Raw genomic sequence first — 22,721 nt, 5'->3', positions numbered from 1 at the left:
TACATAGGTTGTGCGCTTGCGTAGCTGTATAATTGGTTGCCTAAGGACTGCGATCATTAAACTATTCTTTTCGATTGTGTTTGTTGTGATTGAGGTGTTTTATTGGTGTTGCAGTACGTGATTCGTGAATGTTGGTCATAAAACATCCTATATTTTCCCTTAATTTCCTTTGTGTTACATGACGTGCATGATATCGAGCTGTAATGGAACCTCACCATGTAAGTATCTACTTAGGTACATAAATTTTTTAAAATTCGAAAATATGTTGAGATAATAAATTTGGCACACTTTAGGACTGATTTAACAAAATACAATCTCTGCCTGCACATTTGTAGTTGAATCACTTACGCGGTATTTATTATTATTTAATAATTATATTTTGTTTTGTTTGTTTGCTTCCACATTTAATAATTAACAGCATACTGCATAGGTAATTGTATGTAGGTAGGTACTTAAATTAGTTTTGTAAATTTTACCACTTAAAAATCGATGTCTGTTGTACCCTAATAATTAATTAATAAGTAGGTAAATGTTCAATGAAATATGTATTAACATTGTGCATACCTACATAAATATTAATTATTCACTCAATATTCAATGCATGTTTTGTGATTATTCATCGTCGGGTATAAATGATAAATTAAAATTTCACTTTAAGACGTTCTGACAATAACAAAAAACTTTATTTTTTTGTTTGGTTAAGGCTGTAAGTAATATACCGGGTGTTATGGAAGTCCACGTAATAAATTTAACCACCAATAGGACTCGTTAAAATAAACATTTTTTTATTTATAATTTTTTCCGCAAAATTCTTCAAAACAGAGTTAAAATTAAATATAATTTGAACCCTAAAATTCATACCCGCTCATGTGTTTACACATCCATTGATAACGAAGCACGAAAAAAAATTACTCGATCAAAATACTCTAATGAACAGTAAAAACTGTTAGAATTGAACAACGGTCGTTCTTTCTTCAAAAAAGCCAAACGTTTTTATCTCGCAAAAACACTTTCACTCACTCTTTCGTTTCAATTGGTGATTATCCCATGAGCGAAGTGTTAGAAAAATGTAAACAAAAATATTCGATTAAAAAAAAGATCAATATGTAAAAAATATTTATTGTAGAGTTTTATTGGTGATGAAATTTATTATGTGGACTTCCATAACACCCGATATTAAGAGGATTTGTTTTCAAAATTGCATTTTACACTTCTATTAAACTCACATTGTTTAGGTTTAGAGTGTATAAAGACTTAAAGAGATGCTGATTGTTTAACATTTAGGTAAGTATGATGATGTAAATACCCGAAAGACCCTTTATTTCAACTGCACTATTTGTTTATTTTTATTTTAACATTTGACCCCAACTACCTACATATTATATGCATTTCTTCAGTTGGTGCAAATGGTAGAAGTATGACATGTCTCCCAGTACATTGAATTAGGATTGAATGAAAGACATTACTTCTGTTCTGAACTTTGCATATTAAATTTATGAACGAGTGAAAAGCTTGCTTATTCTTATTATGGAACCGCCGTGTGAAATGTAATAAATCACTTTCGGATGAAAAATGCTTCCTTTACACGTCAAAACATTTTTAATATCTTTTTTGAATGGTTTGTGTAATTTTGTAAATTAGTTTAAAAAATAATTCAAACAACTTTTCGATCAATGTAAGTAGGTACAATAAGTAAATAATAATATGTAGTTATTTTTCATAAGTTATACAAGATTTTTGAAAAAGGTTTTGATAAGAAAAAGGCTTGTACAGCGCTAAGATACCATTAGTCGATTCTGTCGATTGTCTTGAGTGTAACATTTAAACAACAGTTCTTCACAAGCAATGTTGTATATGAACATTCATAATAACAATTAGTTTGGCAATAATTATAAAACTAAATTGCGTAACAGTTTTGTATGATGTAGAAATAATTGATGGACTTGCGGACTTTGTTTAAAAATATTTCGTTAACGTTTTTACTTAATTTTTTAGTTACATATTTGCATTCGCACAGTTGTTATAATATTATTTCCTATGTTATATTTGGTTATTGTAATTATTATATTATTCGAATACTTTTTCAGAGTTGATTTGTCTATTATCAAATTCCGGTTATTATTAGGTATTATGTGGATTTAATTATGATTGACAAAATTTAGTAATAATTTCTGTCATCCCTTTTAAAACTCCCAGTTTTTTATGTTGATGGAAGTTTCCAATATTTTAAACGTTTAATTTACGCAAGAATACGTGCGAAGAGGAAAATTAATATCAGGATTTTAGTAATTCTGTTTCTGACAGTGAATCGTATAAATTTTACGTGATTTGCTGAAACGAAGGTACTGTGTAATGCTGAATTTTTAGAAATACATCAGTAAAATAAATTTAGTATTCAGTTCAATTAACTTATAGCAATATTATCAAGTAACATTCCAAATCATTATTTTGCCTAGAAGTAATCTTTATTTTATACTATTAAAAGTAAAAAAATGAAATTCTGTAAAATAAATGCATACCAATACGATCTTAATATTTTCCGCACAGAAACACAAACAAAAACAAAAATGTTTTTAAAGAGAATGTCGTCTTATACATTCTTTTTTGCCAATTAAAATTATTATCTGTAGAAACGTATGTTTTACAAATAGGTATGTCAATTTTCGCTGCGCGTCATACGTGGTTTATTTACATTTTAGTTTCGAAACTATCTGTAGTTTTTTTTTTAATTTTAAGCAGACTGAAAATCAAATCGAACCATCCGACCGAGTGTTTACCTAGTTAACAAGTTCTTAATGGGAATCTCTGTGCCATGCAAACAACATTGATCATTCCAGGGTTTTGAGAGACTCTGGGGGTTGAACCATCCGCGCTCCATTCTAATACTGCAGCCTCAAATATTCATGGGGCTATTGAATTGCAAAGTATTGCCCACCAGAATATCAATGGTGTTATTGAAATAGCTCCGTGCATTCTAAAAGACATTTTACGTTTTTCTTTTTTCGGTAAAGAGGTCATTAATATCACATTAATAAAAGAAGTCAAAAGTGAAACGGCCTGTGAAAGTTTCCCCTTCGCGAAGACGTCTTTCAGCTGTATTCAGCTACATTTTTTCGTAATTATTTATTACATCATGTTTTATACTTGTATTCAAGCGGAGAATTTTTGGCGTAATTTAATACAACAAAAAAAGGGTCAAAATCAGTACTTAACGTACGTATACAACGGCCTTGAAGCTACTTTAAGTAATAAATTGACTTTAGACCGAATATCTAGTATCTACAAGACATTTTATACTACTCGTTCGTTTTTTAAGAATGGCTAAGTACTTTGAACATTACCGCCGTTGTTGTTCATTATTATGCATTCAGCAATTGGAACAAGACGGAAATTCACTACACTGTGATCTCCAATGATTTTGCTCATACGGTATTTGTGGAGAATATTAATTCCACATTGAGGCTCTGTTCTATTCTAGGCAAGCACAGTGTGATGTATGAAGACAATAATGAGACCAAGATTCAATAGGAGGCATTACCATTCACTAGAATTGCTGAGTTTCCAATATTCGCAGCCATTTTAGTAGTCTGGTATCTGTTTCGCTTCGATATGTGTGTTTACAATTTAATTAAACAATGGTACCTCCCGCTTTCGCTCAAATCTATATACAGAGGCGGGTGTGCCAATTACTGTTGGTTTATATACTCGAGCAGGAAAACTCCTCCAAGATTAAAACTGGTTGGAGTTGTGTGATGGAATTTTATGGACGATGAACGAGTGTGCAGGGGTGCAAATACACGACTGCCCGTACGAGTTGAGGGTTTAATTTTGTGTGGTCGATAATGCACTCTGGAACAAATGGTTGTGAAAGTCAAATTTGCAAATGAAATGTCTTTAGGTGGTGTAATTTATTCAATGTATTTAAGCAAACAGGAGATTCGTAGAAGGTGCTAAGTCGGTAGTCACTGTTTTAATCTCGTAACTAAGGGATAATTAACGATCTAATTAAATGACGTCTAATTACAAGACCCAGTTCAAACATGTAGGTATAATTACATTTTGAGAAAGTTACTCTTTTATTGTCGATGTCACTAGTGCTGTTATGGGGAAAATTTAAATTTTATATTGTTTGTTACATTGGTGAAATGCTTGTCCAATTTTTAACATAGCATATTATGGTATTAGGAGCAAAAATGGAGTTTTATGTGTTTGGCTGCCGAACTTCATTTACAAAAAAATCAAAGTTAAAATTCATTGTGGTTCAATCAAATTTGAATTTCGAACGACACTGTTCTTGTTGTAAAAAATTGTCGGAGAAATGTGTTTGTTTCACCTTAATGTCGGAGTTGCTCTCCAGTTAATGCAGACTACATATTGTGTCATACTCGAAATAACTTGATGAAGATCGGGAGAAGCTAATCCTTACTTGTCACTTGCATGTCGCCTTCGGAAGTGTAAAATGAAGTACGTACATGATAGCACATCACACGAAGTACCTATTGTTTTCAGTGACGGAATGTTTTCCTGGAATTCATTTTGTTGCTTTAGTTTTTGCTAATTTTAAAATCAAGATGCAACAATGTTTTAAAGGTATGTTTACTTAAACCAAACCAAACAGAAGGAAGCCACAGTTGTCGGATTAACACAACTACCCTATTTTATCATATGTATTAATTTTCACTCCGGAATTTTACCTTCTACAGATTAGATTTCAACTTAAATAGTTCCCTACTGTATCATAATGCCCTTTAATTAGATGAGTCATCCTTAATCCCCCTTCTGCATGTAATATTTAGGGGTTTGAATTTTTGTTTATGGGAGTTTCTTGAGGATTGAATTTGTCCTTTGATGCATAAATGTTTTACAAGAATTTGAAAGATAATATACTTCCATTGTGAAAAATCTTTGTTGTTGTATTGATTTTACAGTAAAGTTCCTGTGAACCAACAACAAAAGGATCTTCCGGTGCCTTAAATTCTTCGTTTTTGCTCTAAAATTAAATTTGACCTTTCTTTTCTGAGACTTCTATACATATATTCCAATAAATAAATTATAAGTTCCTGCCTTAATAAAATTGCCAGAACCATAAAATTTAATTGAATCTCATAAAAACGAACGCTAACATGATGTTGAATATTTTATACCAGAGAACAGTTCTTCCTTTTAATTGAAGAATTGTTCCTCTTTTAACATGACTGCTCCGCTCATGTTGTACATTTCATTATTACCTTTTATTTAGATTTAAAGTACCTAATCCTAATTCTTTGCCACGAACCACCGAATACGTATACCTATCGTTAACGATTTTTCTATCTAGGTTAGTGGCTTTTCTTTTTCTGCATTTATTAATCAGGAGCGACACTGGAAACTTGAATGATTGATTAAAAACCATCCTTCAGGGACGGAAACTTGCCTGATTAGAACCAGTTTCAAACTTGGTGACGTCTACACCCAGCACAGTTTGATTACGGTGGAACGAAAATTAAATATAAATAATAGTCAATCAAGCGTTCTTTCCTGGCGAAATTAAAAAAATTGAAACGTGCGTCCAGGTCGGGTGGGACCGATACTAGGCCCCCGTTGACGTTGTGGTATGATTTTCTGATTTCTTGCATAATTTCAGTCGGGGATGTTCCCGTTGGTTATATAATTTAGACCCTGCAGAAGTGACTTTACGTAGGCGATAAGGGTCGAAAATGACGTCACTTCTGATTCAACTTTGTCGCGGCGGCACCCCACGCAGTGCTATATCCTCTTGGCGCCGCTCACGTGAAGCGTCAGTTACTTGGCGCTCGTGCGGTGGTTACTGCCTAGTGCGCTAAAAAACAAGTGGCGCTTCGAGATCGCTTACTGCACGAGTACACAATGGCAATATTATGTAATTTGAAAGTGTAAATAATTTGTGAATTGAAAATAACATAAAAACTTTTATTTGGTCAATATGGATTCAAATGTTGACCCCATGGCTTCCCCTTATGTGGATTTAAACAAATATCAAGGTAAAAATTACAACTATTTTTAAAAAGCATTGGTACTTTGTGTACATCGTTATCGGGCACTAAAGTTGTAATTAGTATTTATAGCTTCAATGTCACTTGTAAGGTTGAGGCAGCTCTACCGATTGTAGGCATGAATATTTAAATGCAATATTTTGTCATTGAAAATACGAGAAACATATCAGCATTCAGTTTGACCTGAAAAATGCATAATCTTTATTGATTGGTGGGTACCAGTGATACCATTGTGTCGACGAAAGCTGTGCAACCCTATTATGTTATTTATTTATTTTCCATCGTTAGAGGTAGAAGAACTGCATTAAGAGCTATTATGTGTGAGCTTTTTTGTTTTTAATTATACATGTCATATAATTTCTCCAGTTTAGCAATGTGGTGAGACAGTCATAATTGTCTGGAGCGGGAGCAATAGTTAAACTACAACTGCTAAAAATAAGTACGTTTTGTGGATACAAACCACACAATGGTTTGAGTATAGTTAAATTTTGATGGTGGAAATACAAAGTCACATGAAACCGTGTTAACATCCCTTGGTGTCCCATAATTGAGATCGTTCAAATATTTTAAATGAACATAAAAATACATACATACGAGTATTTGTATTCTATGAATTGTTTTCCTCATGTTAAAACGCAAACAAAAACGTGTTTGAATTGTGTACGGTAGGTAGGATTTGTTCGAATGAAAATTGGAAAACATTGATCTGTTTGATGGCAAAATATGATCTCGATCATAATTTGGGAAAGTAGGTTCCAAGCTATGATAATTGTTTTTAGTCGGGTGTAAAGAAGATCGTGATTCTGATTACATATATAGTTTTGACTCGAAAATGCATAATTTTTATAAATTTGATAATGTAGAATAAAATTTTTCGGAAAGTTTTTTTTTTAACTTATTTAAATAATTTCAGCAGTTCAAATACATAAATGTTTATTGAGTTTTACATTTTAAAATAGCTGTAAAGTAAATAGTAAAATACATATCGGGTTTTAGGGAAGTCTACGTAATAGGTACATTCCGTACATTTAACCACAATAGGGCTCGTTAAAATAAAAAAAAATCCACCATTTTTTCTCCAAATTCCTCAAAAGAAAATTAAATAGGTATAATTTGAACTCTAAAATTCATGTGTTTACACATTCATTGACAACGAAACACGAAAAAAAAATCCATTAAAATACCTACTCGAGTGAAAAACAGTAAAAACTATAAAGTAACTGTGAAGTTTTTATTTATTGCACAAAAACATTTTCACTCACTCTTTCGTTTCAATTGATGATTATCCTATAAGCGAAATGTCAAATTAGGGGTTAGAAAAATTTTAAAAAATATATTCGATTAAAAAAAGATCAATGCGTAAAAAATGTTTACTTTAAAGAGTTCTGCTGGTGATTCAATTTACTACATGGACTTCCATAACAGCCGGTATAGAGGTTGATTGATTCTACAATTATGTCTTGTGAAGTAGGCATCATCTAATAAGAAGTTTACGTCAGGTTAAATTTAAAACTGTCAATTTTTATCTTTTCCTCTCATTTAATATTTCCTGAAATACTAAGTTTTACTTTTTAAAGAAACTTTTCTGAGCTGGGTATATTTGAACAACCATAAAGTTGCACAAAAATAAGGAAACACATTTTTAAGGCATTAATTTTATGAAATTATTCATATTTAAGATGAATGGGTACAACTTTTTTTTTAATTGCGCAGTCTTGAGTTTATGTAATACATTAAATTTACTTCAAGGTGTGTGAAATGACTTAGTGAGAAGTAAAATAATGTTTTTGTTACTAGTAACTAACTTCACTTTATCATATAAACGCGTGTAGCTGACTCAGAAGATAACTCTGTTGGTACTACATCATTCTAACTATCGCTCAAATATTTAACTTGTTATTAAACACGAAACAAAATGTACCTGTCAAATTTGAGTACGAATTGTTTATACATAATTATTATGTATAATATACAGGTGTCCCAAAAGAACCGTATTTGCCTGAAGGTGCATTATTTAGGGATTTAGGGATGTGTTATGTTTATTTATACTGTTAAGACAATATGTCTGTTGTTTGTATGTACAGATTAATGAGACTGCGGTATTTTCTTTTGAGGAAATCAAGTAAGACTGTTAAAAAGAGTGCGTGAAAACAAGTCTCAGAGATCGATGCATTTTGATTTATGGTATACAGTGGATATTTTTCAATTATCATATTCCCTTGTTTGTTGTTACGACTATTTAACTATGGAGAATCAAGTTTCGGTTACTTTTACGGAGTAATAAACCAAGTTATGTACGTAACTATGTTATAGAGGCTTAGCTTCAGAAGGTTGTAACTGAAAATGGGTTAAGCACTTCGGTTATTCACTTTACTTTACGCTAAATGATATTCCAAGATCCTTTTTATTTGTGATTAGTTGCCAGCCACCTGTTTCTTATAAAAATACGTTTGGTAAAAATGAACCCAAAATTTTAGTAATCAATGAGGGATACAAATTATCATGTGTTGTATTTTATAGCAGTCATAAAATTGCAGTTGTTATTGCTTGATGTGATAGTTACACAGAACTATAGACGACAGAAGTGAGCGAGTAAGTCATAAAACATTATCCTGTTAGGATCTTCACGGAGTTAGAACAATACATTATCCGCGAGATTAAATGGTACTGAAGGAACGGTGTATTAATGTAACGTATTTTTTTTTTTTAGAATTTTTGAATTCATTAATTGTTATGTGTATAATGTGTGAGATCAACAAATTAACCGTTGTCAGAATCTGAATAGCCATTGTTTCTTTTATACAGATGCTACTAGACTACAGAATATGCTACCTATACAAGTCCGTTTTACATAATTATTAAAATAATGTCATTATAATCTTCTTTTGTGGGAATTTAAAGAAAAAACAATAAAATGTACCCAACCAAGGAAAATTTGCATCAATATTTATTTTTTTAATTAACGGTAACGTCGTTTTAGTCCCAAACGAAAACAGACCTGTACTGGATACCCTAACATCTGTTCCAGTATTTGGAGTAACGAAGTTTTAATTGAATTATAAAACAGCATGGCTTTTATCACGGATTACTAACTGTAAGCAAAAAAAGGATCGATTGTTTTATTTTTATTTATTTGAAAGATTTATACAAGCATAGCGATCCCGCAATCAAAGGGGATTAAAATGTTCGTTGACAACTTTTGTGAATACTTTTGATGAAGTTTTATTTATTTTCGGAATAATACAACTGCCCTTTCTGCGTTCTTCACATGGTGCTTTATGAAACAAAGAACTTGCATAAGTCTTTGTAACGGCGTAACCACCATTATGAATTGTTGGGAAGCAAAGTAATGAGACCTATTTGGTGGGAATTATTGTCTAGTGAGAAGAGAATCGGTTCGAGGAATTTCCGCCCCTGTCATATAGAACAATTGTGGTATATTATCAAAGCATACCGTTTCGTATTCAATGAACATTTGCAAAAATAATTAATTATTGTTGTCTCAGTATTCTTATTACAAAAATTCCACACTGTGAAGCTAAAATAAATGATGAAGTATTGTATGTATATGATTAATATTAATGACGTCAACAGCACAAATTTTAAAATTTAAATTTTGAAGTGCAGAGGCACGCGTCGATTTTTCATTCATAAAACCAAACGAACGATTTTTTAATTTTTAATTTAATTTTTATTTTTGTTAATTATTCCATTGTTGCATAGCTTCTGGAATTCAAATTTAATATTTTATTTTTATTGATATCACATCAAAATTCGAAATTAGAAATCCCGGCAACGCAAAAAAAAACCTTGATAGTGCTCATCTGAGATTGGTCAAGTTTAGGATGTCTTTTCTCGATTATCGTTCGAGGTAGGACTTTTTTTCGTTAAAATTCAGATTATCACATTTACATAACTACTCCCTTTTTTCTCTGGGAAGGCAGTTCTGGCACAGCCTGTACCTATATTATATGTATTATAACACTATTATGTAGTTTCGATTTTAAACGTGTTGTTCTTTTCATAAATTTTCAGACCCTGATATTGATTTCACCATTCTTTAATAAAACTTGTATAAAGTGAACCAAGAAAGCGTTACAACAAAGCTCTATCTAACCACTAGTGCTCTTTAAACATTTATAACATGCGGTTATCACATTATAAGTAAAAAATATTTTGTTTTTCATGTTGTAAAATACTGGTGATCACATAATAAAAATTTAAGGTTTTCCTGGAAGAAGTCTTGTGTTACGCCAAGAGTAAACATAAGACATCTTAGGAAAACTCCTTTTCACAACCATGACACATTAATACACTTGACAGAGTCTAAAATCGCTAAAGGACACGCGGTGTGGCCTAGATAAAGCTTTTAAACTTTGATGGGTAGAAGTGTCAGATTTTTACCCTCAAACTTATTTTCCGATACTTTATAAGGAAACTTTGGAAATCATGGATAATTCTTATTTAAATTTTGTACTGTGAGGCCCCATTACCGTAAACGATAGTTTAATGGACTGTATTAGCTAAAGGTAGCTTCTTTGACTTCAATATTACCTTTATATTGTTAAATAAATTTTAAAGAATGTCGTATAAATGGACGAGGGATTCTGATAGTATCATCGAGAATAATGTTCCTTTCAAGCTGTGGCAGTGTATTTTCAGATTCTCATTTCAGTTTCGTATGTTTTCCTATTAAATTATTGTTATAGATTCCCTGCATTGTCTGACTAAATCCTTTGGATCTGGAACTCCATCTTTGGATTTGTCGCATCAATTTTCAATCCTCTATTCCCTTTTATGTGCATTTAAATAATTTTTGAATTACAGTGAGTTGCAAGGTTAGGATTTAATTTATTTTATAATATTTTAGGACGAATTCCTTTCAAACTGTCGTTCTTTGGATTCCCTGATTTGTTCAAGTATCATTTTGTTAAATAGCACTTCAAGCTATAAGCGCCGGGTAAAATTAATTTTAATAAAATACATTTCATTGCTAACTTCTGTAATTAAGGACATTCTGTCTTAACCAAAAATTATTAAACTCGATTAACAACTACCGTAACTCCGGTTGTAGTTGGACCCTAGAGAGACCTTTGTTGTCAACAAAACCGTGATGGGAAAACGAAATAAACTTTGTTAGGGGTCCGAAGGAAAACTTTGACAAATCATGACTGGTGAATTGCACACTTTCTTCGATCTCTGCCACGTATTTTCTACAAATTAAGTGCAATGATTAAAAATAATGGGTTTTGTAACACTTTTATGTAATGGTCTTTGAAGCAGGTTGTTCCACGACAATATGTTAGGTTTATATTAGCCATAGAAAAATCAAATTATACTAAAGGTTAGTCAAGACTGAAAAAGAAAAATGTGTCCAGTTTCAATGAACAAAATTTACCAGACCAGTATCACGATTTTCTAAAAATCGGGTTTCGTTTCAATTAATAGTTCTCTTCTGGTGATAATATTGTACAGTTGTATTAAACAAAGAAACATTCAATTCTCAAGAGAAATGATGGTTTTGCCTTTTGCAAAGTCAGCGAGAAATTAACTTTAAAAACGAGAACTTGAAACTGATCTGACGAAAGTCACGTCACCTTATTTTTAATTGCAAGGTGTACTTTTGTCAGACTCGAAAATTTTGAGATTTAAATTGTTTTGCAGGGTAGTGAGAACTATAAAGTGGATCATGTGGTAACAAAAATTTCTGATTTTTTTTCAGTTTCTAACTTTCTATGGAGTAGACAAGTCAGTCATGACCTGAGACTGGTAAGGCAGGTACACCAATTTACTCGCAACAGGGAACGTGCAAAATGAGAATAGTTTGTGAACACTTATCGAACTCTATTTATCTTCACTGTTTTCACCTGTCTGCTTCCAAGACAGTCTATGAAATTTAATTGAGGATTGAATTTGAACATTTTGATAATACCACAGAACACTTGAAATCGCTTTGGTTGTTTTTTACTTAATGTGGTTTTAAAGCAGAATTCGTGGTATTAACTGACTGCACACGCTATGGAATGGTATGGGTTAAACTTCTAAGTATATATTTTTTTTACTTGACTTCTTTAAACCATTTACAAATTCACAATCAAATACCTACTTCCCAAGAGAACAAATTAATGTAACGAAAAATTTCACACTCTGATAGCTTGCTGATAAAGTGTGCGAATGCACGCAAAAGGGTTATTAAAGAATTTACGCTTTTACACTACGAAAATGGCACAGTTTGTTACTCCGGATTAATGTAAACTGGTTTAAATTAGTTCAAAATAAAGAAAATGTTGGTAATATTCCAACGCAGCTCTCATCAGAAACCATGTCTGGGGAGTGCGGTAATAATTCATGTGTCGTTGTAAAACGGAATAAACAGTGATTCGTGCCAAGGTTTGGCGGTCGATGTACATCACCCGTATTCATATGTTGTGTGAAATCTGTAATTTCGCTGAAATTTTGCATAAATATTTACCGAAAACGCCAGATCTCCATTAGAATCATGGTTTTCCTCCAGCTACGTTAAAAAATAACTTTCTCTGAAAGTAACCCACATCCAGTAAAATCTATTTTAGGTCGACAGATTTTTAAGTGAACTACCCAGGGATTTATGTGACTTTTTCAGGCTAGGTCTTTCTAGTACGCAAATACGTCCCGAGTTCGTATCGTATATCTCAGTTTTATTCTAAAATATGGGAAAGGTTCCACGTTACGTACATTTGTCCCGTCATTTTGTAAAATGACTCTCGGAAAACTCGTAAATTTCCTCAGTTCGTCGAGCTGTTGGTATCGAGGATAATTTTAACAACACGAAGAACATATTGAAGGGTATTGATATTACGGTCATTCTGAATTATGGAACGGAACCACACAAGCACTTTAACGAGGATTTATATTTTCATATTTTCCGTCGACAGAGCTTTCGCGCCGCTTGAAAATCGACCATCATGTTGAAAGGATAAACGAACATGATGTGTTGATATTTCACTTTTTTCCTCAATTATTTTCAATTTGGTCTCGAGCTATATACTCTGCAATGGAACACATGAAAACATTATCTTTTGCCATGAAATGACAACTGTTTCATTGTTATGCTTTCTGTTATCAATTGATATCTGCTGGAATATTGAAGACGTTGTTCTGATAGCATATCACATATTCTCTTCATATTTTTTTTTCTGATTTGTGTAACCAATTTTTTCTTTCTTAACCACACCGAATATGGCTCATCGAATTTTTCGCTAATTAATTACATAAGTTATGTAAATAAAATTTCTTGGCGCCGGGCTTGACAGTTATTCAAAATCTACAAATGGAACCAAGGATTCTTTGACCTGATTTATCTCAAACATTCTTATTGCTAGTAAGACCTGCAGTTTTTGCTAACGATATCCGCTTCACATAACACGTAATTGTCATTTGATCAAAATTAGAAATATTACTTTTGCTACCGATTTCCTGGCAATAAAACGATTTTTTTAATACTTTTAGATATAATATTTTAATCTCAATTTTTGATATAAATAACAAATGATATAGTTAACACAAATAAATTCTGAACGGCCAATTATTATTGGTATGTCGTTTTCAAAATGTTCTACCACATTGTTTACATTTTATGAAACTAACAGTACTTCTACTTTAATGCTTTCAGGTAGAAGCACATGATGTAGCTTTATTTGTGATAATTTCGGAGAAAATTGATGTAGCGTGGAAGTTTCACGTTTTATTTGTTGTAGTCATCTGAAATAAACTGGAACACAATTTTGTTGCACTGTAAAAACGTTATAACAACATCCATGAAATTACGTTCGAGTTGCCATCATCAGTGAGACAAAATTCTATTTTTACATCGCTACCCTTTATACGAACATTGGGAATTCAACGTACCTAGCAGAAAACTTTTCCCACAGTTCAAGACGAAAAAAAAAACTGTCTGAATTAATTAAAATTTAAATTTGTGGTAGATGGTAAAAGAAACGTGTTCACATTCACCGCACGACATCGTAACTAACTCGTTACCCAAGAAATGTGAAAAATGATGGTTTGGAGATAGCACGTATTGATTCAATTAATCTATTTACGATTTTGTGAACGCGATTCGTTGCCTAGTTTTCCGATTACAAAGCGAGAAAATTGAATGAAACGAGTTAAAAACAAACTACTGAAATATTTATTTTTATCGAATAAACGTGGTGGTTTGCGTGTTTTTTTTTTGTTTCACTATTTGTAAACAGGAACCAAGTTTAATTGAAAAATCAGGAAATCGATTTGTATCTATAACTAAACTAGTAAGTGTAGAATTTTATGAGAGTTTGAAAATTCACTTTGGGGTAGATACGAATTCCATGTTTACCCTTGCGTGCTTTGTTATCTCATGTAAATATTTGATATTTTCCACCTTATTTCATTCTTTCCTGTCATCAGTTTTCTATTTTATTTGAAAGACCTTGAGTTGGAATACCTTGTGTTATAACACTATAACAGCGTCAATTTTTCAAATGCCAAGGTACTGAGATATGGACGCTTGTATTTTTTTTTTATTTGTGGCGAATTTGTATTAATGATGTTAAGATAGTGAACTTGTGGAGTAACAACTAGAATTAGCTTTTTAATATGTATTTAGAAAGTTGAATTATCATTGACTTTTTTGAAAGTAGTACAACGAGTCTCTTTAAACATTGTAGTATATTAATTGCATATCGGCTTAGAAAAGATATTGATATCATTTTTGTTTTAATTTAAAATGATCTTTTTTATTTCATGTTTTTAAGTTAGTTTGAATTGATACTGCCACAGGTTTAAAGAAAATTATTAAAAGTGGCTAGATAATAAATTTGTAATTTTCTTGTTGCAGGAGATGAAGGTTATATGGTGGAAAGTGACCCTCGCGGCCGCGTGCTGCAGCAGCAGTGGGTCACGCTGACGGCAAGCATGTGGCCTGAGCCGACCGCCTCTTCCAGAGGCTGGAGAATTTCAGCAGAGCGTCTTCCCGTTTTGGCGGCAGTTTTTTGCGGAGCCGCATTGGTTGTCTGTTTTCTGTGCGCCTTTCTCCTTTATCGCTGTTGCATCATGCCTCGACGGGATAAACACTATTGTAAGTAATCGACGAATGCGTCCGGCAAAATAGGAAATTAAAACTCCAATTGCCCATCGAACGTTATATCCGGGAAACGGCTAAAACGGTAATGCATGGAAATTCACTAATTTCCCGTCGTAATTTGCCTCAGGTCTTCGAAAAGTGGACGGAACTTCGAGTGGTACCCAAGTGCCTCCTATAGTATCACCAGCGTACCCAAGTCAAACTGCCGTTTACGCTGAACAGAATAAAAGTTGTGGGTGGGGCTACAGCAACAGATTGGTGGCACCTGTGCCGGGGAACCCGTGGTATACTAATAGGATGATAGGGGGCCCGCAGTGCACCCAGTGTCCAGGGGTTTGCCCGGTACCCAGGAGCAGCAGTCATCCGGGCCCGTCTTCGCAAGTGAGTTATTAAGTGAAGTAAATGAGTGCTTAGATGTGTTTTTAACAATGTTGTGTTAATGTTTAGGGGCAGCCAAACACAACGAGAAGGCAGAGACCCGTTAGTCAGCCAGTTCAACTAGGGCCTTCTGTTACCATGAATGGAGAAATCGTACCCAAATCACCGATGCCTGAAATTTCAGAGTTTTCGCCGCAGAGTGTACAATACGCTTCTAGCAGTAGTAGGTTTTATATTTAAAAAAATAATTTCTCAGTAGAAAGATGTGTTTTTTCGTAAGCGCTATTCCCAAACGCAGACTATAATAATTTCAATAAAACTAGAATCGTGAAATTTTCACATTTGTGACTGTTCTTTGGGTAAAGTTGGAAAAAATTATCAGTCTGTTGTCTTAGTTTTTTTTTTAATTTATTACGAGGTTAAGAATTTTAACAAATGAACTAAAAAAAACAACTCGTTAATATTCTGTATGAACATGGCATAAAGAAAACAAAGTCAAAAAAGTTTCAATTATTATTGGTGCTGCATTTTGCATATTTTATTATAAACTGCGATTGATCAATAAAAAAATAGTAATTAAGTTTTTACGGTTAGAATGCGTTAACATAAACACGCTGGAATAAGTAATTTGCTGTATTTTAGACAGATATTTAATTTCACTGTCTTAAAAAAAATATAGCTGAAATAGACCATACCAATTAACGTACCTACTTATTTTATTTCAATTTTTATCATTAGTTTTAGATGAAGTGGGTACCAAAGAAGAGCAAAATTCAAACGAACCAACCTTAAAAACTAGAAGTTTACCAGCTTGGGTCAGATCCAAGCCTAGACCATTGTCAACAGAAGACGACTTAAACGACTTATATGCAAAAGTACGTTTAATCCACATGTGTAAGATTATTCTTTGACACATTTTTTACAGGTCAACTTTAGTAAAAAACGAAAAAACCGCATGCGCAACGACGAAGCTGCGATAATAGCACTAAGCAAATCGAGGAGTCAATTTCTTCACAAAGATACAGATTCTCTAGTCGACAACGAGGCTGTTATTGTCTATGATGAACGCACAGCTTTGTAAAAGCATTTTTTAAATAACGAAATTATATATTTTGGAAATATTTTTACAATGTTAGTCAAAATACCACGATCGATGATATAAAACATATCGTTGTTGCAATTTAAGACTATGTCGAATGACAAATAATTTTTAGGTCTAAGATTTGAGGATTAACAAGTATTTTTCTGTGATAAATTTGAAATTTGTGTAGGACTTTTTTTCTCATTCAAATATAATGTAATCCCGTAAGACTGGTAATTATGCAATTCTCTGAATGTATAGATAGAATGTGTCTTGTGCTGTTTTTAATACAGATCGTATTATATTATTCAGCACTCATATTTATATAATGGCTACCTTACGTACAGGGCACGTAACACGTGGTTAGTAATGGCGAATTATGAATCACTGTATATCGCCAAAAAAAGTTTTAAAATAATTACCATTACATTAGATGAAGCTAATTGATTTTGTACATAAAATTATTTTTCAATTTTTGTTGTACTTACAGTTGTCTGAATAAATTACTCTATACAATTTTTTTTAAATATTTTATTGAAAATTAGTCTGAATAACTCGTGGCAGTTAGTTTTTTACCGCATATTAAAAAGGGAACAAAAACATCAACTTGCACAATTTTAAACACTATGATGAAAAAAAAAGGCATATAAAGGTGTGAATAGACGTGGCACAGTAAAACCAACCGCTTATTTTAAGACTGCGTCTACTTGCTTTTTTTTTACCTTTAATGACATTTACATTTGCAAATGTTCTAATTCTTTTATTAAATCTGCTTCGCCTTTGATTTTTGCGATCTGATTGACTTCCAATGCTTTCCCCTGAGTTTGTTGTTCTTTCAGTTTTTCAATTGCATCCAACTTCTTCAAATAAAAAAGAAATGAAAAAGCCAACATTTCTATTAGTTGTCCGTTTTTTTACCTTTTTTATGTTTTTCAGTTTTTTATCCTTTTCTGGATCACCTGTTAAATTAATTTGCACCGCACTGACGACAGTTGGACCAGAGATTTCTTTGCTGTCATCACCCTCTTCAAGTTTTTTTGCTTTTTTGGCCTCACGTTTTTTCTTTTGTTTTAATGATGCTTTAGACTGACTATCTGAACCTGCATTAAAGTATATTCATCACACTGAGGATATTGTAGGGATTGTTTTTTGCTACCAGGCTTGTGGGACCGTTCCTGATCATCATCTAAAGTGAAATTAACTGATGGACGGTTACGAGCAGAGGGAGGGCGATATGCTTGTTTAGACGCGACTGGTTGACTTGAAGCTATTCCTTGTATTTTCTCTGAACTTATTGCAGGATCCTTGAAAGCATATTTAGGATACTTCTGCAAATTACAAAAATGAAAACTGCGTTTTCTTTTAAGATTAAGACAACCTTCCAACAAACATCATACAGCTCCTCTTGTTGAACCATCATTTTTTCATGCAGAAGTACTCCTGAATAATGCCATATTTTATATCCATTGCCAATTCGTAATCTAGGAGCTGTTGTTGCTGTTAGGAAATGTATTCCATCAGGGGCCCATTCTAAAAGTGTTGAATCTGCTGCATCACAACTCCCTGCAGACCATATTATTATAAAAATAAAACAAATGACTTCAAAATAAAAACCTATTAATTTCTTATTCATGGCATCCCATATTTCCACATGTCCTCTCAAATTTCCAAAACCTCCAAGTAACACCAAGTTACCTTGTGGATTATAATAAATAGAGTTTCGAGAGCCTGTACCAAATTCAAAAATAGGTTCACATTTCAAATTAAAAATTGTAGCCTTTGCTGGCACAAATCCATATATTACACAAAATTCATGATTTTTTGGTGACCAAGCAACACTGTAGATTGGCCCTTCCTTGCTCATTGTAACCATGGCTGTCTGCCCATTTAAACTCATAAAATGTAAACCTTGTTTACCATAATAAGAACCACCAGTTTTATCAACCTCAGTTGTTGTGAGTAAGAGGGCATTGTTTCCTTTAGAATTCCAATAAAATTCTACTTTGTCAGCTTGGAAAAAGCTCTTACTTGCTATTGACTGCTGGGCTTCAAAGTTTGGATACTTAAACAATCTTAAAACAAATTAAGTTATTTCAAGTACAACAAAATTAGATGCTATAATCACTTTCCAAATGATGGCTGACCTGAAACTCCAGGTATATGACATAGAACAAAATAAGTTCCCACATTTGGTGGTAAACTGTATGCTACTATTTTGTAACAATCTATTCTGGCCACAATTCTGTCAAAATTTAAATCTTCATAAAAAACAACATCTGTGTTCACAATTTTGCTGAATAACTTTTCATCAGCACTCCACTGAGGCTCCCTAATATTCAACAGTGAATTTTAAAACATTTAAATATTACAGTTTTCCAAAGTATTTACCAATTTCCTTGTTTTTTATGAACAAAACTTTTCACAAGTTCACCATTTACACTTTTGTATATATGCAAATTAGGTTTTCCTTGAGGATCTTCTTTTGTCACAATAAATTGTTCCCAACTGATTAAAAATGTGCTTTTGGGAGAAAATGCTAAGTGATAAGCTTTTGTGTTCTCAATTATAGCAACATCATTCCAATTATCTGTCTGCATAATTTTTAAACTGAAAATAAAATTCTTAATATGTAAAAACCTACATATTCTGAGTGTTTACACAGAACCATCCACAAAGGCAAAGTAATTCCCATCTGGGCTGAAAAGCATGGTTCGACATGTCTTGCTCTGAAGAGATTTGATAGTTTCAAGATTTTCAAAAACAGGCGGGCCAGCGGTAAGTGTAATACCCGCTGAACTACGAGCTACAATAATTGTTATTTAACACTTGTCTAATTAAGATGGATACAATACCTGCGAACGGTATTATGGATGTCATTGTAAGGTTAGGAAAATCACGTGCTAACAATACATTTTACGAATCAAAAAATCTGATATCATAAGGGAACATTAAACCACATGGTCGGTCTGTCCATTATTTATTTTTTTAACTAAGTCGCTAAAAGCCCAAAAATGAAACAATTTGTATTATAACGCAAATCGTCACAATGAGTGACGTCACTGATATAGTAGTTCGTATATACTTTCAGGATGGATAGGATAAAGGATAGAATGGACAATAGTCTAGAATAGGTATTAAAAAAAAACTTTTTAGAACTATATTTAATCGGAATATTTTTTAATAACAAATTTTGGTAATAAATATTACTCCTAATTTTTTATAAAATTGTTATGCACAAATGATCTACTATCGCCATTTGGCCTAAAAAAAACAAAAATTTTGACATATTTGACAGTTAATTTGTTTTTGTCCGATTCGTACTTTTTATCATCAATAATCAGTGTTAAATTTACGCTGTCGTCCATATTTTTTTTCCAAGAATATTTTTTCCAGGTTTAATTATTTAAAGGTGTTAAAGGTCTTGAACGTAAGATAAATTACACCAATCTTTCATAATTTGTTGATCGCCAATACCATATTTTAGGATGAGCGCTTTAACTGAGATTTCATCCAACAAAATATTTGGAGGTTTCCACAAGGTCTTCTCTCATGAGTCAAAATTTCTTGGTTGTGTTAGCAAATTTGGTGTTTATTTACCACCTCAAGCAGAAGAAAAAAAATTACCAGTGATTTATTGGCTGTCAGGGCTCACTTGTTCAGAGGCCAATTTTATTGAAAAATCAGGTGCACAAAAATATGCAGCTGAACATGGTGTCATCATTGTAAATCCAGATACATCACCAAGAAATCTAAACATTGCTGGTGACTCAGATTCATGGGATTTTGGAGTTGGTGCTGGATTTTATGTAGATGCTATACAAGCACCTTGGAAAAATAACTATAAAATGTACAGTTATATCACATCTGAACTGATTCAAATAATTCATGACAATTTCCCAATATTGACAGGGAAACAATCAATAATGGGTCATAGGCATGTAATTTAAAATTTTGTTTTAAGACTAATCATAATTTTGATAATATATTTAGTATGGGAGGTCATGGTGCTCTAATTTGTGCATTAAAGAATCCAGGATTGTATAAATCAGTATCTGCCTTTGCCCCTATTTGCAACCCTAGTGAGTGCCCTTGGGGAATTAAAGCCTTTACTGGGTATCTAGGACCCAAAGAATCAGGTGAATGGGCCAACTGGGATGCTACAGAATTAATTAAAACTTATAATGGACCTCCACTAGAACTTTTTATTGATCAGGTGACTAGGCTAGATTAGGATAAATTATAAATTGTAAGATATATTTTTTAGGGTTCAGAAGATAATTTCTTGCATGCCAAACAATTGTTGCCTGAAAACTTAATTGAAGCTTGTAAAACACACCACATGCCAGTAATTTACAAGAAAAGAGAGGGTTACAACCATAGCTACTTTTATATTGCCAGTTTTATTGATGAGCACATTAGTTATCATGTTCAACACTTACAAAAGTAAGTTGAATATGGGAATGTTGCCTTTTGATGATGAAATAAAACATAAGTTTTTAATAAATAATTATTAAATTCTTATGTACATCTTACAAATGTTAATGTAAATAATAAATATCTGTCAATTTATTTTATAGATCCTCTCAATTCATGCCAATAATGCAGTATAGGTTCTCTTTTGGCCCAAATTTGTTGATTCCCCCACAGTGCCCACATGCTAAAAATGTCATTTGCAAATGCTTCCTTTGGCAATTATAAAAAACATTTCCCTTACATTCCACATGCTGCTCCTCCTAAATGTGCAGCATGATCAAAAAATTTCCATCCTAATAATACTCCTGCTGTGTCAATACCTACAATTACTTTAATTGCCTGTAAGAATAAAATATTTTTTAAGGCTAACAGTAATGTTAAACAACACTTACTGCTCCTGCTGAGAAAGTAAAAATTGGAAGCAAAATAATTCCTAGTTTTGTATCTGGGTATTGAGTACAGACATAACCCAGAATTGCCATAATGGCCCCAGACTAAAAAAATATATTTGAGATTCTAGTTTTATAACAGAATATAATTGAATTAACTGCTCCCAAAGAAAGTCCTGGCTGTTTTGTGACTACTTTGTAAACATAACTGGTAAAACTTGAAATAACACCAGCACCTAAGTAAAGACCTAGAAATTGTTCTTTGCCAAGACTATGAACTGCACCTTTAAAACCATTCAGTTGTAACTTTTATTTGAGACATAAATTCCCTGCTTACCTGTACTGAAACTATGAAGTACATACATGTTAGCTAAAAGGTGGAAACCTGAGTAATGTGAGAAAGTTGATAAAATCATAGGTAGACAAACACTTTTGCTTCCTGGATTTGAGCAAAAGTACCTGAGCATAAAGGGTTGTAGTCTTTGTATTCTCCATGCACCAAAAACTAATACATTCAATGCACAAATTGGCACAAACACTTTTTCACCTGGTGTTAAACCATGCCATTTTTCTTCTATTTGTTTAAGTAATGTATTCTAAAAAATATGACATCACATTTATTACACCTATTACATTACTTACTTACTGATCTGTAATGGAATTCTTCTGTTTGACGTTTAAATAATCTCACTGGCTTTTTTAACATTTTTATGGCATGTGCTCTCATTGTTTCATACTCCCAAATAGCTGCGCCTACAAAGCAAGCAGCACTAAACTAAAATTAAATTGTGTATAATTTCCTTCATACATTAAGTACTACATGTTACCCCAATAGTAAATCCCAAAGGTTTCAGCAAGTTGCTTGGGTTTAAATGGGAGGTTTCAAGATTGATATCTTGAAAAGGAGTTTCTATACTATTCAGATTACCTTTAGGCTGGTTTTGGTCACGACCTCGTCGAAAGGTACGCACACTATTGGGTGGCTTTACTTCACATACTGAATTCTTAAGGAAAATTATGTTTTTTGAGTGACTGAAAATTTATGGGTCACGCGTTAAGTAAAAAGTTAGGTTACATCTTACCACAGTTCGTTTAACCTGAACATACGACTTAATGCCATTACAAGTTTTTTTTTACTTTTTACCGATTTACCATGAATTTTCACAAAAAACCTAATTTTATGAAATTTGTTTTGTCAAGATAAACTTTTAATGTGTATTTATTTTAATCTTTGGGTACTTTATAATTTTACGAAGTTGGTAATGTTGGTATTCGGCTTGAACAATATT

General features: G+C 32.6%; 4 protein-coding genes across 6 annotated transcripts; 2 read left to right on the top strand and 2 right to left on the bottom strand.

The window, feature by feature from the left end:
- The first annotated feature begins 60 nt into the window (after nt 1-60).
- On the top strand, nt 61-17,086 carry LOC138131209 (uncharacterized). 2 transcript variants are annotated; one of them, XM_069048077.1, is made up of 6 exons: nt 61-218; nt 14,866-15,105; nt 15,239-15,492; nt 15,559-15,712; nt 16,228-16,364; nt 16,415-17,086. In XM_069048077.1, the coding sequence occupies exons 2-6, from the start codon at nt 14,880-14,882 to the stop codon at nt 16,568-16,570; spliced, it is 927 nt and encodes a 308-aa protein (XP_068904178.1). In that variant the 5' UTR covers nt 61-218; nt 14,866-14,879; the 3' UTR covers nt 16,571-17,086. The 2 variants fall into 2 exon arrangements, with proteins under 2 accessions (XP_068904178.1, XP_068904177.1); XM_069048076.1 differs by lacking the exon at nt 61-218 and adding an exon at nt 5,779-5,999.
- A 170-nt stretch (nt 17,087-17,256) lies between these two features.
- eIF2A (eukaryotic translation initiation factor 2A) lies at nt 17,257-19,635 on the bottom strand. Its single transcript, XM_069048074.1, has 9 exons — nt 19,423-19,635; nt 19,229-19,373; nt 18,959-19,177; nt 18,696-18,899; nt 18,185-18,642; nt 17,949-18,133; nt 17,727-17,898; nt 17,489-17,670; nt 17,257-17,430 (listed from the first exon to the last, which is right to left on the bottom strand). Exons 1-9 carry the CDS (start codon nt 19,445-19,447, stop codon nt 17,305-17,307), a joined length of 1,716 nt encoding a protein of 571 aa, XP_068904175.1. The 5' UTR covers nt 19,448-19,635; the 3' UTR covers nt 17,257-17,304.
- Nucleotides 19,636-19,840: 205 nt separating this feature from the next.
- Nucleotides 19,841-21,139, top strand: LOC138131202 (S-formylglutathione hydrolase). Its single transcript, XM_069048068.1, has 4 exons — nt 19,841-19,997; nt 20,055-20,504; nt 20,561-20,783; nt 20,835-21,139. Exons 2-4 carry the CDS (start codon nt 20,056-20,058, stop codon nt 21,015-21,017), a joined length of 855 nt encoding a protein of 284 aa, XP_068904169.1. The 5' UTR covers nt 19,841-19,997; nt 20,055; the 3' UTR covers nt 21,018-21,139.
- rho-7 (rhomboid family intramembrane serine protease rho-7) lies at nt 20,825-22,698 on the bottom strand. 2 transcript variants are annotated; one of them, XM_069048065.1, is made up of 8 exons: nt 22,515-22,698; nt 22,361-22,464; nt 22,079-22,185; nt 21,770-22,028; nt 21,592-21,716; nt 21,436-21,537; nt 21,285-21,382; nt 20,825-21,227 (listed from the first exon to the last, which is right to left on the bottom strand). In XM_069048065.1, exons 1-8 carry the CDS (start codon nt 22,550-22,552, stop codon nt 21,137-21,139), a joined length of 924 nt encoding a protein of 307 aa, XP_068904166.1. In that variant the 5' UTR covers nt 22,553-22,698; the 3' UTR covers nt 20,825-21,136. The 2 variants fall into 2 exon arrangements, with proteins under 2 accessions (XP_068904166.1, XP_068904165.1); XM_069048064.1 differs by having other exon boundaries at nt 22,079-22,207; nt 22,260-22,464; nt 22,515-22,697.
- Nucleotides 22,699-22,721: the final 23 nt, after the last annotated feature.

This window comes from Tenebrio molitor, chromosome 5 (assembly GCF_963966145.1).
Source record: "Tenebrio molitor chromosome 5, icTenMoli1.1, whole genome shotgun sequence".
Taxonomy (NCBI): Eukaryota; Metazoa; Arthropoda; class Insecta; order Coleoptera; family Tenebrionidae; genus Tenebrio; species Tenebrio molitor.
Note: the sequence above shows the minus strand (reverse complement) of the source record. Positions and strands in the feature narration are given on the sequence as shown.

Bases quoted from the DNA above. Each gene is read 5' to 3' on its own strand.
- LOC138131202 (XM_069048068.1), top strand. From the start codon at position 20,056: ATGAGCGCTTTAACTGAGATTTCATCCAACAAAATATTTGGAGGTTTC. The intron at 20,505-20,560 runs GCATGTAATTTA...TAATATATTTAG, and splicing joins CAATCAATAATGGGTCATAG to TATGGGAGGTCATGGTGCTC. The intron at 20,784-20,834 runs GTGACTAGGCTA...TATATTTTTTAG, and splicing joins TAGAACTTTTTATTGATCAG to GGTTCAGAAGATAATTTCTT.
- rho-7 (XM_069048064.1), bottom strand. From the start codon at position 22,552: ATGGCATTAAGTCGTATGTTCAGGTTAAACGAACTGTG. The intron at 22,465-22,514 runs GTAAGATGTAAC...ATAAATTTTCAG, and splicing joins TTCAGGTTAAACGAACTGTG to TCACTCAAAAAACATAATTT. The intron at 22,208-22,259 runs GTAACATGTAGT...ATTTAATTTTAG, and splicing joins CTTTGGGATTTACTATTGGG to TTTAGTGCTGCTTGCTTTGT.
- eIF2A (XM_069048074.1), bottom strand. From the start codon at position 19,447: ATGACATCCATAATACCGTTCGCAG. The intron at 19,178-19,228 runs GTAAACACTCAG...TTTTATTTTCAG, and splicing joins GCCTTTGTGGATGGTTCTGT to TTTAAAAATTATGCAGACAG. The intron at 18,900-18,958 runs GTAAATACTTTG...GTTGAATATTAG, and splicing joins CATAAAAAACAAGGAAATTG to GGAGCCTCAGTGGAGTGCTG.
- LOC138131209 (XM_069048076.1), top strand. From the start codon at position 5,942: ATGGATTCAAATGTTGACCCCATGGCTTCCCCTTATGTGGATTTAAAC. The intron at 15,106-15,238 runs GTAAGTAATCGA...AATTTGCCTCAG, and splicing joins TCGACGGGATAAACACTATT to GTCTTCGAAAAGTGGACGGA. The intron at 16,365-16,414 runs GTACGTTTAATC...CATTTTTTACAG, and splicing joins TAAACGACTTATATGCAAAA to GTCAACTTTAGTAAAAAACG.